The 16,223-nt window shown below is 35.1% G+C and overlaps 1 protein-coding gene across 5 annotated transcripts in view; it reads left to right on the plus strand.

The window, feature by feature from the left end:
• The window catches only part of LOC106977026 (UDP-glucuronosyltransferase 2A1), a 52,562-nt gene extending 37,399 nt beyond the window's left edge, over nt 1–15,163 (plus strand). For 3 of the 5 annotated variants that reach the window (XM_015074500.3, XM_053217276.1, XM_015074498.3), the window contains 5 exons: nt 2,985–3,133; nt 5,582–5,713; nt 7,880–7,967; nt 9,202–9,421; nt 13,506–15,163. In XM_015074500.3, coding sequence (XP_014929986.1) covers nt 2,985–3,133; nt 5,582–5,713; nt 7,880–7,967; nt 9,202–9,421; nt 13,506–13,785 — 869 coding nt within the window. In that variant the 3' untranslated portion in view covers nt 13,786–15,163. The remainder of the gene's footprint in view (nt 1–2,984; nt 3,134–5,581; nt 5,714–7,879; nt 7,968–9,201; nt 9,422–13,505) is intronic. The other 2 variants (XM_015074501.3, XM_015074497.3) reach the window with 1 other exon arrangement.
• The last annotated feature ends 1,060 nt before the right edge of the window (nt 15,164–16,223 follow it).

Here is a 16,223-nt window from a genome sequence, read left to right on the forward strand (position 1 = left end):
ATTTAAAAATCAAATGAAGGATTCTAGATCCTAGGTGTGTTTTGGTCTTGTAGATGAAAGAAGCTTGGTAGAATAGAGAAAAAAGGCAAAGAAGAGAAAAGAAAAAAAAAAGAAAGAAAGAAAAGAAAAGGAAAGGAAAAAAGGTTGGAAAAAGTATGAAAAATTTTAAATATGTATATAATAAAATAGAATAAAATGAAATGAGGAAAGTAAAATGGAATAAAAAAATAAAAAATACAGTAGAAAACAATAAAGAAAAATGTTTTTTATAAAGCATAAAATAAAATTAACCTTTTTCTCTTTCTGTATTCAAGAATAGGAAAGAAAAGAAAGGAAAGGAAAAGAAAAAGAAAAAGAAAAAAATTGAATAGATGGATCAGAGAAAAGAATAAATATTATTGAAATAACATCCAGTTTGCCCTAGCAGTCAAACTATGAAGCACTTTATAGTCCATAAACTAGCAGGCAGAGAGACTGGTGGTGTTCCTCTAGAGCACAGTTGGAACAGTTGGACGGACTTGGTGTAACGGCTCTGTTCTCCACTAGATGGTACTGCTTAGCTTATTGGTGTGGATCCTTGTGGCACATGTACACGTGTATGCGCATCCATAGAAAAGGTAAAAATGGTATCACCCGGCTACATAGTCTCTGGCAACAGAACTCTGTGGTCTCTCCCACCGGCAATAAAACACACCTCCTTTGTCTCTGGCTACTGTCCACTCCCACACTCCCAACTTCTACACTATCACGATCAAGCTGTCAGCCTACCAGATGGCACTCTCTCCAAAATTTTATCTCAGATGAGGATGTGTTTCTAAACCCCTCACTTCTGAGGTCCCTGTGGCTTTGACCTGCTCTGACCATCTGGGGGAGTATCTTACCGAGCAATGGCCAGGTACCAGCCAGTCCACAGGAACATTTGTGTGACTGTGCTGCTGCAGATGCCAGAGACTGTGGCCAGGTGCCAGCCTACCCCAGAAAAAGTCCATGAGATTATGTAGAAGCAGCGTTTCAGGGATTATGGTAAATCAAAACATACCTCTGGCGCGAAGCTTCACCTCCCTCTAACTTATTTGTTCCAAGACCAGCAAACATGGATGTTCTCTGGGGTCTGCTGAGACCTTTGCCTGTGAGGAGGCCGCAGAACCTCTACCAAATGTCTTTTCACCAGGGGAACTGCCTCTCTCCCATGTGGTCCGAGGATCCCTCAATCCTGGGGATTGGCCCTTCCCACCAGAGCTCCACCAGTTATTGAGCTGTGGAGTTCCAGAATCTGTGCTCCCCTGTTTATAGAGTCCTAATCATGTTTAAAGCCTCTCCTTTCTCCTTTCTTCCTTTCTTGTTCAGTCCCTTATGGGTATTTCCACTCGTTCACTTTCTCTCCAGCTACTTTCAGGGAGAGTGCTTTTCCTGTACTCTCCCCTCTGTCTCTGTCCTCTCTCCACAAGCAAAAATAGCTCCCTACACTCTGCAGCTTCTCTCTCCCAGTTCACCTCTCTGTGCCACATACTTGCCAAATTCTGTGACTCAAGTTATGTAGATTGTGGGGTTGATCCTCAGATCAATCTTATAGGTGTGCAAGATGGTTTGATGTTGCATTTCAGGGACGAGTTGAATTTCTAGCTGCATTTTATGGACAAGAGGAGCAAAAAACTTCCATGTTGCTCCGCTATCATGGTCCCTCCCCTTATTTCCTTTACTTTTGATTGCCTTTGTATTTGTAACTGTGCACCACTATCTCAAATATAGAATTTTAGTCAATACTTTAATTTGGGTATTTCTTAAAATGTGATCTATACATTATACACAGTAATTTCACCAAGGGAGTTGGTAATCAAGACAGGATGTCACACACATGGAATAAGACAACTAAAGTACATAAATATATTGACGTGGAGGTTGTGAGGTGGGGTTTTCATCCAATCTCTGGCAATTTCAAGTTAAGTTTCCTTGAGAAATTCCTCTTCATTATTAAATTAAGGCATCTGACCATATAGCTTCAGATGTAAATTCAAGCCCTACAAAGCAATGACTATAGAAAGAGAGTCTATCCATTCTGTGTTGCACATGATCACCAAGTTTGCTTATAATCCTTAAAAAAGGAGATTTCTCATCTGAATTTTTCTTTATTTAGGGCAAAACATGTTTCCTGTGTCTAAAACTGGTTGACCTGGTCATTTGCAAACACTCGTTCTTCTCTACAAATCTTCTAAAATTAATACGTAGAATATCCCTTTCAAAAAATACAATTCAAAGATAACACTAAAATAACTGTGTGATATTGGTGACATGTATATTTCACATTCCAAAGGGGGTTGTATTGGGTATGAATCAGGGAATTCCTACTAAGAAAATAGTGGCAAATCAGTTGTAGTGGAAAATAATGGGATTTTATTGAGGAAGATAAAGTAAACAAATACTGGTGGGATTCTTAAACAATAGGAGTAAATCAGAGACTATAACAAGCTGGAAGATAGTTAGGAAACCATTGATAGGGAATTTGGTGCTGATATGCTGGGGCTAATCTGTCATCTGCCATTTAACTGGAGAGAAACAATGAGTATTAAGTTCATCAGTACATGGAGTTGTGGTTAAATTTTAGATTGAATTTGTAGTTGTGAAACTTCATTTGCATATTAGTATTCCTACCCAAATATATTCTTACCTTCTCTCCTTCTCGCCTCTCATCTTTCTTTTCCTTATCCCCTTTCCTCCCTCCCTCCCTCCCTCTATCCTCCCTTATTCTCTTCCTTCCTTCCTTCTTTCCTTCCTTCCTCCAACCCCCACCCCACTTTCTTTCTTCCCTCCTTCTCTTTCTCCCTCTCTCCTTATAATCTTAATTTCCCCTTCCTTTTAACATCTAGATGTGATAGATAGCTAGAGGACAAAGATTTCCCTTGTTTGTCAGAAAATTAGTGGTACATTTTATCCTAAAAAACATATATGCTAATAACTTTCACTTACCTTTTTTTCATTTTCTCCAGGAAGACCCACTACATTATGTGAGGTTATGGGGAAAGCAGAAATTTGGCTAATCCGGACATATTGGGATTTTGAATTTCCTCGTCCATACTTACCTAATTTTGAGTTTGTAGGAGGGTTGCACTGTAAACCTGCCAAACCATTACCTAAGGTATGTCTATTACAGTGGAGGATGTTTTGTGTACCGTATGATATAATCCTATTATTTCTTTATTTAAAGCGTGTTGCCTCAATAACAGAGATATACTATTTGCTACTCCAAATCTATTTTACAAATCATAGGAGTCTTTTATGAATTATATTACCTTTTTGAACTTCACTTTGATATTTCAGCTGAAGAAAGAAGTGATTCAAGTGGCATGTTAAAATATCAGTGTGTTGAGCACCTGGCTGGCTGTGTCGGTTATGCATCTAACTCTTGATCTCAGCTCAGTTCATGATCTCACAATTCATGAAATCGAGCCTCCATGTCGGTCTCTGTGCTGTCAGTGCAGAGCTTGCTTGGGATTCTCTCTCCCTCTCTCTTTGCCCCTTCCCCACTTGCACTCTCCCTATGTCTCAAAATAAACAAATAAACTTTAAAATAAAATAAGACATCAGTGTGTCTATAGTTTGGGTACTGTATGGAAGGAACAGGAAGCTACAGCCTTGGAATTCCCTCAGGAAAGTGCTTTGGTCTTCCTAACAAGTGTGATGGGGTTATGAGGTGAGACAGTTACGATTCCTTGAGCGATAACGATGCCTTCATGAGAACTCTCAGATAGATTTCACAGACTTTGGTCAGTAAGAAGTAAGTGTTGACAGAAGACATGGAATTAGGTAGCAATTCTTGGATAACAGTGACCTTTACCAAGACAGAAAATAATTCACAGAAAAGCTTTTTTGAGATGACAAGGATGGATTCAGTTTAGACCTATTCACTTAAGGAGCCAAAGGAATTTTCAGGTGGACATTTCTAAGAATCATTCAGGTAATGCGAGGTCTGGGTTTCAGCAGAGAGCACTAGGAACAGATTAGGTAAAATAATCATAGAACTGAGAAACCCAGTCACTGAATTTGTTCTTTAATAACATGATGCCTGGTTTCTCTGAAGTAAAAAGGAAAATTGTGTACCACATTCCAAAGTCACCAACAAATAAATATTGATAGCCAAAAATGTTGGAAGAAGACAATATTGAGAAGTAAAAGAGAATAAGAGAAAAACATGATAAGAATATTGTATTTAAGTCTCTTTATCAATAACTGTCTTTATGAAAGAATTGAAGAGGCAGACACTCATTTGCTCGTGTTGCAGATAAACAAACATAATCTCTGAGACAATTGCAGGTTAAATAGTGCTCTTAGGAGAGTTCTCAATTTCTATTTAGGGTAAAATACACATTTAAGTTTAAATCTTATGGAAGGATTCTGAATATGCTTTTCTTACCACTCAAGTTATAGCTGCAGGTAAGCTCTACTGAGTGTTATTATAGCAGATAATGAACCAGTATCTAAACAGAGTTACAGAAAGAGATGTGACATATTCCTTGCTCACTAGATAAAATCCCATACCACACTATTATATTTATCTTCCCATCCTCACTTTTCACACACACACACAAATTTCACAAAATAGTTCAGACATGTTTTTGTAAAGGAGGAAAAATTATTCCATCCCAAGCCCAATTACTAATACAAACATTTGGACAATATGGACACCAATCATAGCTTATATCTCTGATGAAAAAATTATGCCAGTCATTGGATACACAGAAAAAAAAAAAACCAATGAACAACAGCCAAATCAAGAATCCAAATCCAGCTGCTAGATGTGTAAGGCTTCATGTACGTGTGTGTGTGTGTGTGTGTGTGTGTGTGCGTGTGTTTATTCAATCACTGTCCTTAGGGTGGTAAATCAAAATGGCAAAACACCAATTCCTGGGACTTCAGAGATATTCTCCTAACATTAACTAAGCTAAAATAGCAATCTACTTTCATTTATGACATCATCCTTTCCCTAGTAATTTTACTACCTTTAAATTGATAAATACATTGAGAAATAAATATAATTGATAATTGTAATAAATATATTGAGAAATATTACAGGGAAGCCACAATAGTTGCACAGGGCATGCATAACAGATCTCTAGAAGTTGACATTCACATAAATTATGATACAAAAGACTGTAATCCCAGACTTTGCAGAGCCCAACCTGCATAACTGTAAGTGGTGACCCAGAAAATTTTATTTGTTGAGAAATTTATATTTACCAGTACGCTAAGGCTCAAGTTAAGGGCATGTCAGCTACTTGTGGGAGGGTAGACAAATAATGTCTCATAAATGTTATCATGATAGGACAATAGCAGAAGTTTACCTTTTAAAACATATAATTACATATGGAAGTTCTAAAAAATTCATTTGTAGGCCTATTAGTCAGGAAAAGAATAAACACGAGAAAAATATCCTGAATGCCTAAGAGAGAGTTAGATTGATTTTTTAATAATTTATTGGATCTAAATTGACATGGTACAATTTTGACACATGTCATGCATAAATGAGAAAACTTTTATCCCCCTATGATCCTGCATATTTGCAATGAAAATAATTTTGTCTCTGTAGGAAATGGAAGAATTTGTCCAAAGTTCAGGTGAAGATGGTATTGTGGTGTTTTCTCTGGGGTCAATGGTCAGAAACCTCTCAGATGAAAAAGCCAATCTCATTGCCTCAGCCCTGGCCCAGATTCCACAAAAGGTTAGTACAACATTGGATCCTGGTGCATAGCAACTCTGCCAATTGGAGAGAAAGTGTGGCTAACAGTTCTCTTTCTAGATCAAACTTGAAACACTGAGCATAACTAGTACCATCTGTAAGTAAAATTTTCTCAAAATATTAAAACGGTGTATTGGGGCACATTTGATCACTTGTTTAATAAACTTTTGCATTGCTATGGAAATACATCTTTTTATACTATCATTTATTTTAAATGAAATAGAGATTAAAATGTTAAGATCCCAATAACCTTTTGAAATCTTAGGACCTGCACTGAGTACTCCTCAAATTCTCAAGAATGTTAACTCCAAGGTCCAGGAAAGGAGAGAGGTTCTACATAAAGTAGACAAGAATCATACTCAAGGATATACTTTATATCTCTAGGTTTTATTAAGATTTTATCATGATCTAGTTGGTTTAGAAATAGAAGCTTCATCTTTCTAAACTGAAATTTCTACAGTTAAACACAATTAAAAATCCTAGTATTATTATCAAACAGTATGTATTTTCTGATTTATGATACTCAATTAACTTTGTGTTGTCATTATAGTTCGAGATTTCTACTCTTTATATACTCCTGTTCATTAAATACCCTAGAATTCATTATATTGGCATATTAGTTAAACTATATAAAACTCTATAACCGTGAGTGCACTAATGAGGCCTGTTAAACCTTTGAATTTTTATTTCTAAGCTTTTCTGCTAAAATTTTGCCATCTGAGAATGGGGAGAAAAAGGAACTCTCTTGCACTGTTGGGAATGCAAACTGGTACAGCCCCTGTGGAAAACAATATAGAGGTTCCTCAAATAGTTAAAAATAGAACTACCCTATGATCCAGCAATTTCACTGCTAGAGATTGACCCAAAGAATACAATACTACTGATTCAAAGGGATACATGCACCTGATGTTATGGCAGCACCAACAGTAGTCAAATTATGGAAAGGTCACAAACGTCCATCAACTGATGAATGGATAAAGAAGATGTGGTATAGATACACAGTAGGATACTATTCAGCCAAAAAAAAAAAAAAAAAAGTGAAATCTTTCCATTTGCAAAGGCATGGGTGGAGCTATAGAGTATAATGCTTAGCAAAATAAGTCAAAGACAAATGCCATATGATTTCACTTATATGCGGAATTTAAGAAACAAATGAGCATGGGGGAGAAAAGAGAGACAGACAAACCAAGAAACAGACTCTTAGTTATAGAGAACAAACTGATGGTTACCAGAAGGGAGGAGTTTGGGGGGGATGGGTTAAATAGGTGATGGGCATTAAGGAATTCACTTGTGATGAGCACTAAGTGAGTTATGGAATTGTTGAATAAAATAAAAACTTAAACAGTGTGCCACTTACTTATATTCAATCTGAACTTAGTCATACAGAGCTCACCCCTAAAAGTATGTAACAAAAGGTTAACATCCCAAGAAGATACTTTATTAAATAATTACAGAAGGCAAACCTCTGTTTCCTCCTCCCTCCAACTTCAGAAGGAAGGAGAACAAGGCAGAGAGAAAGGCAGGCTGGCAGGCAGGCAAGAAGGAAGGAAGGAGGAAGGAAGGAAGGAAGGAAGAAAGGAAGGAAGGAAGGAAGGAAGGAAGGAAGGAAGGAAGGAAGGAAAGACAGAAGAATGGAGAAAGAAAAAGAGGCAGATGGAGGGAGAGAGGGAAGAAGGAAAGAAGGAAAGACTATCATTCAAAAACCAGACAATACAATTTTAAAGCTAATTATATTTCTGGAAAACATTGCATTTGAAACATGAGAGTTAGGATGGCCTTATGACATAAATAAATTTACACAGTATTCATGTTTATTTTAATGTTTTTTAGAACCTCCACACTCTGGTTGATTAAATTAGTCTTTTCTTTTCTCTCTCTTCACTTACAATCTCACACCTCAATAGTTTGAGTGACAAATATAAAAATGATAAAACTATATTTAATAGACTATTAGCACAAGCCCTTTTTGACAACGTTGATGTAAACAGTCCCACTATATCTCCATGTTTGCAAACTATCCCTTATGTCCACTTTTCTCACTATCACATAAAGTAGTGGTGGGCTACATGACTTATAAATAACTCTATAGCCTTAAGATGACTTCACTCTGTGTTTTCACTTGCAAAATTAAAGTACCGTCTTCCACAGGTTTTATGGAGATACAAAGGAGAGAAACCAGCCACATTAGGAGCCAATACTCGGCTCTATGATTGGATACCCCAGAATGATCTTCTTGGTAAGACTGAGGAGAAAAAAAGCTGTACAATTGGAAATGGACAAGTAAAGTGACTGTTTAACAACAAATTTAATAAGTATGTAATTAAAAATGTCACATTTTAGGCTAAAATGAAAAACACAAGAAACAACAAGTGTTGGCAAGGGTGTGGAGGAAAAGGAACTCTCTTGCATTGTTAGTGAAAATGCAAACTGGTGCAGCCACTCTGGAAAACACTATGGAGGTTCCTCAAAAAAAAAAAAAATAGACCTGCCATATGATTCGGTAATCACACTACTGGCCATTTACCCAAAGAATATAAAAACAATAATAAAAGGGATACATACACCCCTATATCTATAGCAGCATTATTTACAGTAGCCAAGGTATGGAAGCAGCCCAAGTGTAACTGATGGATGAATGGATGAAGATGTGGTATATTTACACAATGGAATATTATTTAGCCATAAAAAAGAATTAAATCTTGCCATATGCAAAGACATGGATGGATCTAGAGAGTGTAATGCTAAGAGAACTGAGTCAGAGAAAGACAAATGCCGTACAATTTCACTCATATGAGGACTTTAAGAAACAGCAACAAAAGAAATGAGCATAGGAAAAATAAAAGAGAGACAATGCAAGAAACAGACTCTTAACTACAGAGAACAAATGGATGGTTACCGGGGGGGGGGGGGGAGGGGTAGATCAAACAAATGCTGGGGATTAAGGTGTGCCGTTATAGTGATGAGCACTGGGTGAAATATGGAATTATTGAATCACTGTGTTGTATACCTGAAACTAATAGAACACTGTATGTTAACCATACCGGAATTTAAAATAAAATTTAAAAAATAAATCAAAAACTAACTAGAAAAAATAATAAAATGTTACATTTTACTTACACTTTCAAAGCAGAAATAATTTGAGAATTGGCTGTGGATTTTATAGATTCAATGCTTTCTTCGGTTCACAAAAGAGCATCTTCAATTAAGACTCTCATTATTCTTCAAGTTTCAATCTCAGTTCAGGTGTTACTTCCTCAAGTAAATCTTTCTGCACAATGCAGAGGGAACTAATTCCTCCTTTCCTGGGATCGTTTTCTATGTGCATAGAAATAGCCCATGTGCTCAGCTTTTGTGGAAAATGCTGCTTTCTTCATTGACTTACCCTTAGTTTTTTCCCTGTCTCTTCCTGAAACTCTGTTAACCTGTCTTAATGAAATCCTCACCCACTTCTCACCCAATTTCCGACCTAGGTCATCCCAAAACAAAAGCTTTTATCACTCATGGTGGAACCAATGGGATCTATGAAGCTATTTATCATGGGGTTCCTATGGTGGGAGTTCCCATGTTTGCTGATCAGCCTGATAATATCGCTCACATGAAGGCCAAAGGAGCAGCTGTGGAGGTGAACATAAACACAATGACAAGTGAAGATCTGCTCAATGCCTTGAGAACAGTCATTAATGAACCTTCGTAAGTACTACTGCTTTTAAAGGCTTACCATTGTTTATACTGCCCATCACTCCTGAAAAAACGTCCATTGTCTCATGCCTTTTAACTGATGTATTTTCAAATAGCAATCATAACATTATCAATATAAAAACCACTCTATTATTTCATTTCCCATACACTGTAGTAATTTGCTGAAATTGCAAAAAAAGACTAATACTTCAAATATTTTATCAATGTAATTTCAAAATCAATAATTTCCATGATGACATAAACTCCCAGATATTTTTTAATAATCTGCTTATATGTATAGACACACATATATATGCTTATTTAAATAGTATAACCATTCAGTAAGTACAAAATTGGAAGTAGTAATTAACACTGTCATTCAAAAATACCCATCATTAACGCTGACTATATACCATTCTGCAGTTTATGAATATACACAGGGAGGAGAAATATAGAGTAGGCAATAATTTTATAAATATTGGTTATTACTATGTGTTGATTTTTAAACAAAATTTTGTATTTTATCTGATTTACGTAAAGATTAATTACAATAAATCAATAAACTATATTGAACTTCAGGTATATATCATTATGTTTTTTTTTCCCTGAAAGATCTCACCAAGATTAAGAATTAATACATGAACTCAGTTTTGTCTTTATTTTTAACTATGTATTTTTAATTTTAGCAATAGTTGAACTCCTGCTATAGAAATAATCTCTAATATGTATTACTTAAAATTTTGATTTGTTGGCGTGCCTGAGTGGCTCAGTCAGTTAAGCAGGTGATTCTTGATTTCAACTCAGGTCATGATGTCACAATCCTGGGATCAAGCCCTATGTTGGGCCCTGCATGTCCCCCCACTCGTGATCTCCCTCTCTCTCTCCCCCACCTCCAAATTCTTTTTTAACATGTCAGTATGTATGCCACTTATTTTCCTCATATTTACTCTTTTGGCTGTATCTTAAGGGAATCTGGATTTGCCATTGATTCAGAGATTTTTTACTCCAAAATATTTTGGATTCATTCTTAACTGAATATATTGTATGAATTCCCTGAGAACATGTTTAGCCTTATTTGCTGAATGCCTTGATATAAGAATGACACCTCTCTGAATATAATATATTTAGCTCTCTCTTTTCTTCAGAACTGTGTAAATATTACTCATGGTATTCTGGCTTTAACTCCTTCTCTAAGAACTTGAGGCTTGTCTGATTATTTTTGGTTGTTTCTTTTTCAGTTTGGAAAAAAAATCATCTTTTTTTCTAAATTCAGAAACCTAGTTAATGATGTATCTTTATCAGTTATTGTCTACACTTTTCCTGGGTTATGGTATGTCCTTTCAATACTGTTAATCTAGAATAAAAAATGTTTAATTTTTTTTTCTTCTCAGAAAATTTTTTTGTTTGTTATTTATTAGAATGTTTGTTCCATTTTTTTTCTCTCTATTTCAGAGACATCAAAGTTCAATGTTCTCTATGTTAAAATATTTTGGATTGTTTTGCTTCTGTATTATTTTCTAAGTGTCCTAATATTTTTTACTTTTCTTAACTCATTGAGATTTCCTCAAACAATCCATAATTAGTAAATTTACTTTTTGCCATTAAAAAATTACTGTTTCTAATTTCATTATTAATCCTTTAAGGAGGTATTTTAACCATTCAAACTGCCTATTTCTATCCTTTATCACTGTTTTTTGTTTTATAACTTGATTTTTTAATCTTTTGTTGATCACCATTGCATTCTTATTAAAATTCAACTCTCCTTAAGCTATGTATTATGCCTAACTGCATTCTGAGTCCATCATTTTTATGTTTCCCCCCAATATTGTATATTTTTTCATCTAGCTCTCTCAGTGTTTGTTCTGAATTTGTACAGGTGTCTTGTATTTAAACTTGTTTCCAGATTATCTGAGACTCCATTATTTTATTCAGAGGCAAAACTCAAAGGATAGTTATCACATTCTGTTTATATTACTGAAATCTGAAATTCAGGAGGTAGAGGAGAAGGTAAACTCAAAGGCAATGTTGTGCAGCTTTTTTTTTTTTTTTTTTTGGTGGAACTAATCTATGTAAAACCATCTCTTCAAAGCCCTATTTGCAGGATTTTTTAGACAAAGAGGTCAAGGTATTGATTCCCAAGCGGGAGAACACTCAATGTTTGCTTTATATCCAACTTAAAAAGTCAGTGCTAGTAGTTCATTTTCCCCTCCCACACACATTCCAATCAAATGATTTTTATTAAATGCATTTTAAGTCTTAATTTTCAAAATAGTCTTGGTATCATCAATTCAGGAGCTGGATCTAGGGTTAAGAGCTTCATCAAGGCTTACTATGATCTTCTGTTTCTCATAAATGATGATCTCGATGTCTAATGCATTAGACTTGCTGGGCTGTTAATTGCTGACAATGTGGTTCCTTTTACTAAATATCAGAGTAAGTCAGTTCTGTAATGTTTTAAAACTCTACTTTATTGCATAGAATGCCAGTAAATTTTATTGTAAATTTGGAAACTATTGATGCAAAAGATAGAAACATAAGTAATCAGAATTTTCCAGTAAAATACCTAAAATTATTTCTTTTGAAATATCTTACCATTAACTCTAAACCTAATTCTAATTCTGAAATTATCTGGGAACAAAAGGGTTTACTGTAGAGTGTATATATGGATATATTTAGTTTCCATTTTTCTTAATCCATAAAGGAATTAAGGAACACAAAAGATTACACTTAAATACATAAACTATAGTAATTTTAATTAATTGAGTGTTTTGAGATAAGTCATATAACATTAGTGTATAATAAAATATTAAATCATCATTTTAAGTATGAGCAAAGGTCTTTCTTTTCACATTGATAAGAAAGTATATTTTACAAATGCAAGTTTATCTATCTAGTATATATGTATTTCAGATTTTAAATCTCTGTCTATAAATGGAGAAAACCTTGAACAAAAATATGATTTGGAAAAATAGGCATTTATTGCCACCACAGTTTGCCTGAAATGTTTTAGGATGAGCTATGTGAAATTCTACTTAACCCTACCTATATTACAATCCAATTGAAATAGTATGACTATCCTTTCTCCCTGCACACCAAAAAAGAATACAAGTAAATTACCCCCTGCTACTGGATCTAGCATACCATGTTCACTGGTGATTGATGATCACATTCCTCCTTTTCCAATCCCAAATGTCCAACTCACATCAGGACATCTCTTTGCATTTCACCAACCTTCCTTTAGCTTCATGTCTCCATTTGAAACTTTTATTTCTAACACAAAACCAAAATAAAATATACTAATTCTGGCTCACCAGCCAAGAAATGTCCAGTGAAGACATTACTTGCCTTTCAAATACATACTTATTCCCATTGTTGTTTGAGAGATTAGAGTTGTTAAAACTCTATATAACTATTGCTACAGTGATGTCACATTGATTAGGGGCAATAATTCTAACAAGATATTTCTATTTATCTGAAAAACTCAAAGTTCATGTCCTTGATACTTCCAAAATTACCCTATTATCTTTACCCAATCTTGATATTGCCTATATAGACACTGTGTTTCGCATTACAAAAACACAAGTGCGTGCAGCAGATGAATTATCAGAGTCAAGGTCTTAGACACTGAAGAAATGGTTTACTTATGTTAATTATCAGTTACTTGTCTATCATCATGAACTAGCCAGAGATTAGACACCATGCTTATGGAACTTCTTATGGATATTTTCCCACAATATTGGGTTATTCACAGTCTTGGTTTTGGAACGGTCTTGGAAACTATACTTTACACAAGATCAAAATTGCTCCTTGGAAAAATTAGGCTATACTTTTGTAACAAATTTATTCCATCTCTTATGTTTGCATTTCACCGCATTCTGTTAAGAATATATTTCTTCTACATCCTCTCTTAACACCTTTTTTAAGATTCTATACAATCAACAAAGTTAATGTCTCACAAAGAATGAATTTTTTCTCAAGGTATCTATGGCCTTTGGCTTAATTAACATATAACATGCATGACATATTGCCTATAATGAGAAGAAAACCTTTTTCTAATTTCTATGTAATTTGTCATTTGTCTATTTCTGCCTACCAGTTATAAAGAGAATGCTACAAGGTTATCAAGGATTCAACATGATCAACCTGTAAAGCCCCTAGATCGAGCAGTCTTCTGGATAGAGTTTGTCATGCGTCACAAAGGAGCCAAGCACCTGCGTCCAGCTGCCCATGACCTCACCTGGTTCCAGTACCATTCTTTCGATGTGATTGGGTTCCTGCTGGTCTGTGCAGCAACTGCTATCTTCTTGGTCACAAAATGTTGTTTGTTTTCTTGCCAAAAACTTGGTAAAACAGGAAAGAAGAAAAAGAGGGAATAGATCTTTCTAAGTTTGGCAAAGGCCTTAATGGGCAATCCTGTTCATTCTAGCCACAGTGACCTTAATGAAAACACATTATCTCCATCCTGTTTTCAAAATTCCCTTTCCTCTACCTTAGCTTAGAGATAAAGCCTAGAATTCAACAGGATCATTAACTAGTAAACACGTCCCAGTCTTCTTTTGTCTTCTCCCAGGTGCCTTTACCCTCTTCTTCTCATTTTCCTGACACAGGGACACTAATACTTTTATGTATACCCTATTCAAAATATCACTATTTTTCAGTATGCTTAACCTTAGGAACGTGCTGGCTGACAACATGCTGAATCCTCAGGAACACACAAAGTATGAGCTGAATGTGATGGATGTAAGGAACATAGAAGACTAAACTTCACAAGTTCCCCTAGAATATACAAATCAAGGAACCACCATAAAAGATTAGTATGCTATAATAAGAGTAATTATTTATTTTTGCATAAAAATAAGCCCTTCTGCTAGCCCAAAGCGACTGGAGTCAGAGCCTATATTGATAACTGTAATAATGTATCATTCTAGGGAAAGTCTACAAATTCCCACTGAACACACAGATAATCATGGCCTATGTTCCAGCCTGTAATCCACCAGTACTCTTGTGTGGACTCTAATGCAAGGGTCTGGGGACTTCCCTCAAACAAAAAAGATTAAGTGGGTCATTATTTGCTCTCAGGGACAGAGAATGTCAGCAACGTTAAAGATGAAGAGATCATTTATGGAAGAAATAACTAAGAAATATAGAAAAGACTTTAGTACTTTTATGAAATGTTTAATTAACAGTACAATTGATAAAGTTAAATGCCAATTTAGTATATTGAAAAATGACTAATGCACATAATCTATAATCACTCTTTATAATCAAATTTGTTCAGTTTTCTAGCAAAAACAAATATTTACTTGCAATATAAGATCATTGTGTCATTTTTCAGTCTTTGTCTTCTACAAATTTAAATTTATTAATTAAGCATTATGCCAAGGACGTATGGTATTAGCAGGTCTACATGACTAAGGGCATGCTATAGTAAATAGTTATCATGCAAAGATCATATTTGAATCAGCTTTGCATTAATTTAGCAAATAGATTAAAGACTGCACTTTCTTTACCCTTTATAAACTTAATGACATGTTCTAATTAAAGTTTTAATTCCAGTATTAGCTGTATAGTTGAGGCAATAAATAACATCCATTGGCTTACTGAAAATTTTGAAATCTGTTGTCATTTCAATGTGGCATTTTGAAAATTACTTCCAATTTTAAAATAACTGAATGATATATGATACATGAACATATAAGAATTTCTTTTTGAATATGTACATGACTGGAAATGCAAATAAATTCTTAAGAAATTTTTTGTGAAGGCTGAAAATGTGTTTGTTAAATGTTAACACTTTAGTAGTTGATTCATGTTGATGTGTTTTTAATTTTACAATTTATGTTCCCTGAAGAGCTGCTTTTGTTTGTTCTATGCCCAGTTCACTTTCTGCTATTGGATTGCAGTAAATGGCTAAGGTCCAATGAGAGGTTGGCTAGCTATTCATGGTGTTGAGCACTACCCATGTTCAGACACCCATTTGGTTTCAGAGACTGGCCACCTACCACATAGAGATTTGTTTCTGTTCAATAGCCACTGCTCACCTCCTTTCTCCCCTCCTACTGGTTATCTTCAGGTTTCTTCCTTTGCCTGAACATCAGAAGGCAGCTGGCAAAAATTCCTGTTAGTTAGCTGTCTAACTGCAACATGTATTTGGATAATAAACAAACAATTAAATAAAAATAATACATACGCACATACATACATTTATACATACATACATACATACATACCCACTGAAAATGAACTTTCCTGAGCGGTTGTTTGTAGAACTATTCAAATGAGGAAATTCTCATCCCTAACAAGCAGAAACCAAGTCCTATCAGAGCACTGTTCCACAGCCCTTACATTCTCAGAACTTAGAGATACTCAAGAGGCTGCACTTAATACTTTCACTTATTTTGTTCATAAGCATTACATGTTCCCCTTATCCTCTGACAGCATCTCCTCTAGTTACGGTTCTTTACCTGATAGGGTGATCCAAAACTTCATCCACAGCAAATAAACGTCAGCAGCTTAATTACCTTTGGTATTTTGAATCCATGACTACAGCCAAGAGAGTAACACAATCTCTGACTGAATTCTGAAGCAGAGGAGCTCAGAATAATCAAGAAACATTCATGGTTTATAATCTAAGTAAATCATGGCCATATCATTCCTCTTTTGAGAAATGCAACCTCCAATTGCCTGACTTCAAGTTGTAACAATGGAAAACAAACTTGTCTAAGGAAAATGGTGACGCATACTTGTAGGGGACTCATTACCATTTTCAACCCCTTGAGATCTGAACCCATGTATTCAAACTAAAATACAGAAG

This window comes from Acinonyx jubatus, chromosome B1, assembly GCF_027475565.1.
Source record: "Acinonyx jubatus isolate Ajub_Pintada_27869175 chromosome B1, VMU_Ajub_asm_v1.0, whole genome shotgun sequence".
NCBI classification, from domain to species: Eukaryota; Metazoa; Chordata; class Mammalia; order Carnivora; family Felidae; genus Acinonyx; species Acinonyx jubatus.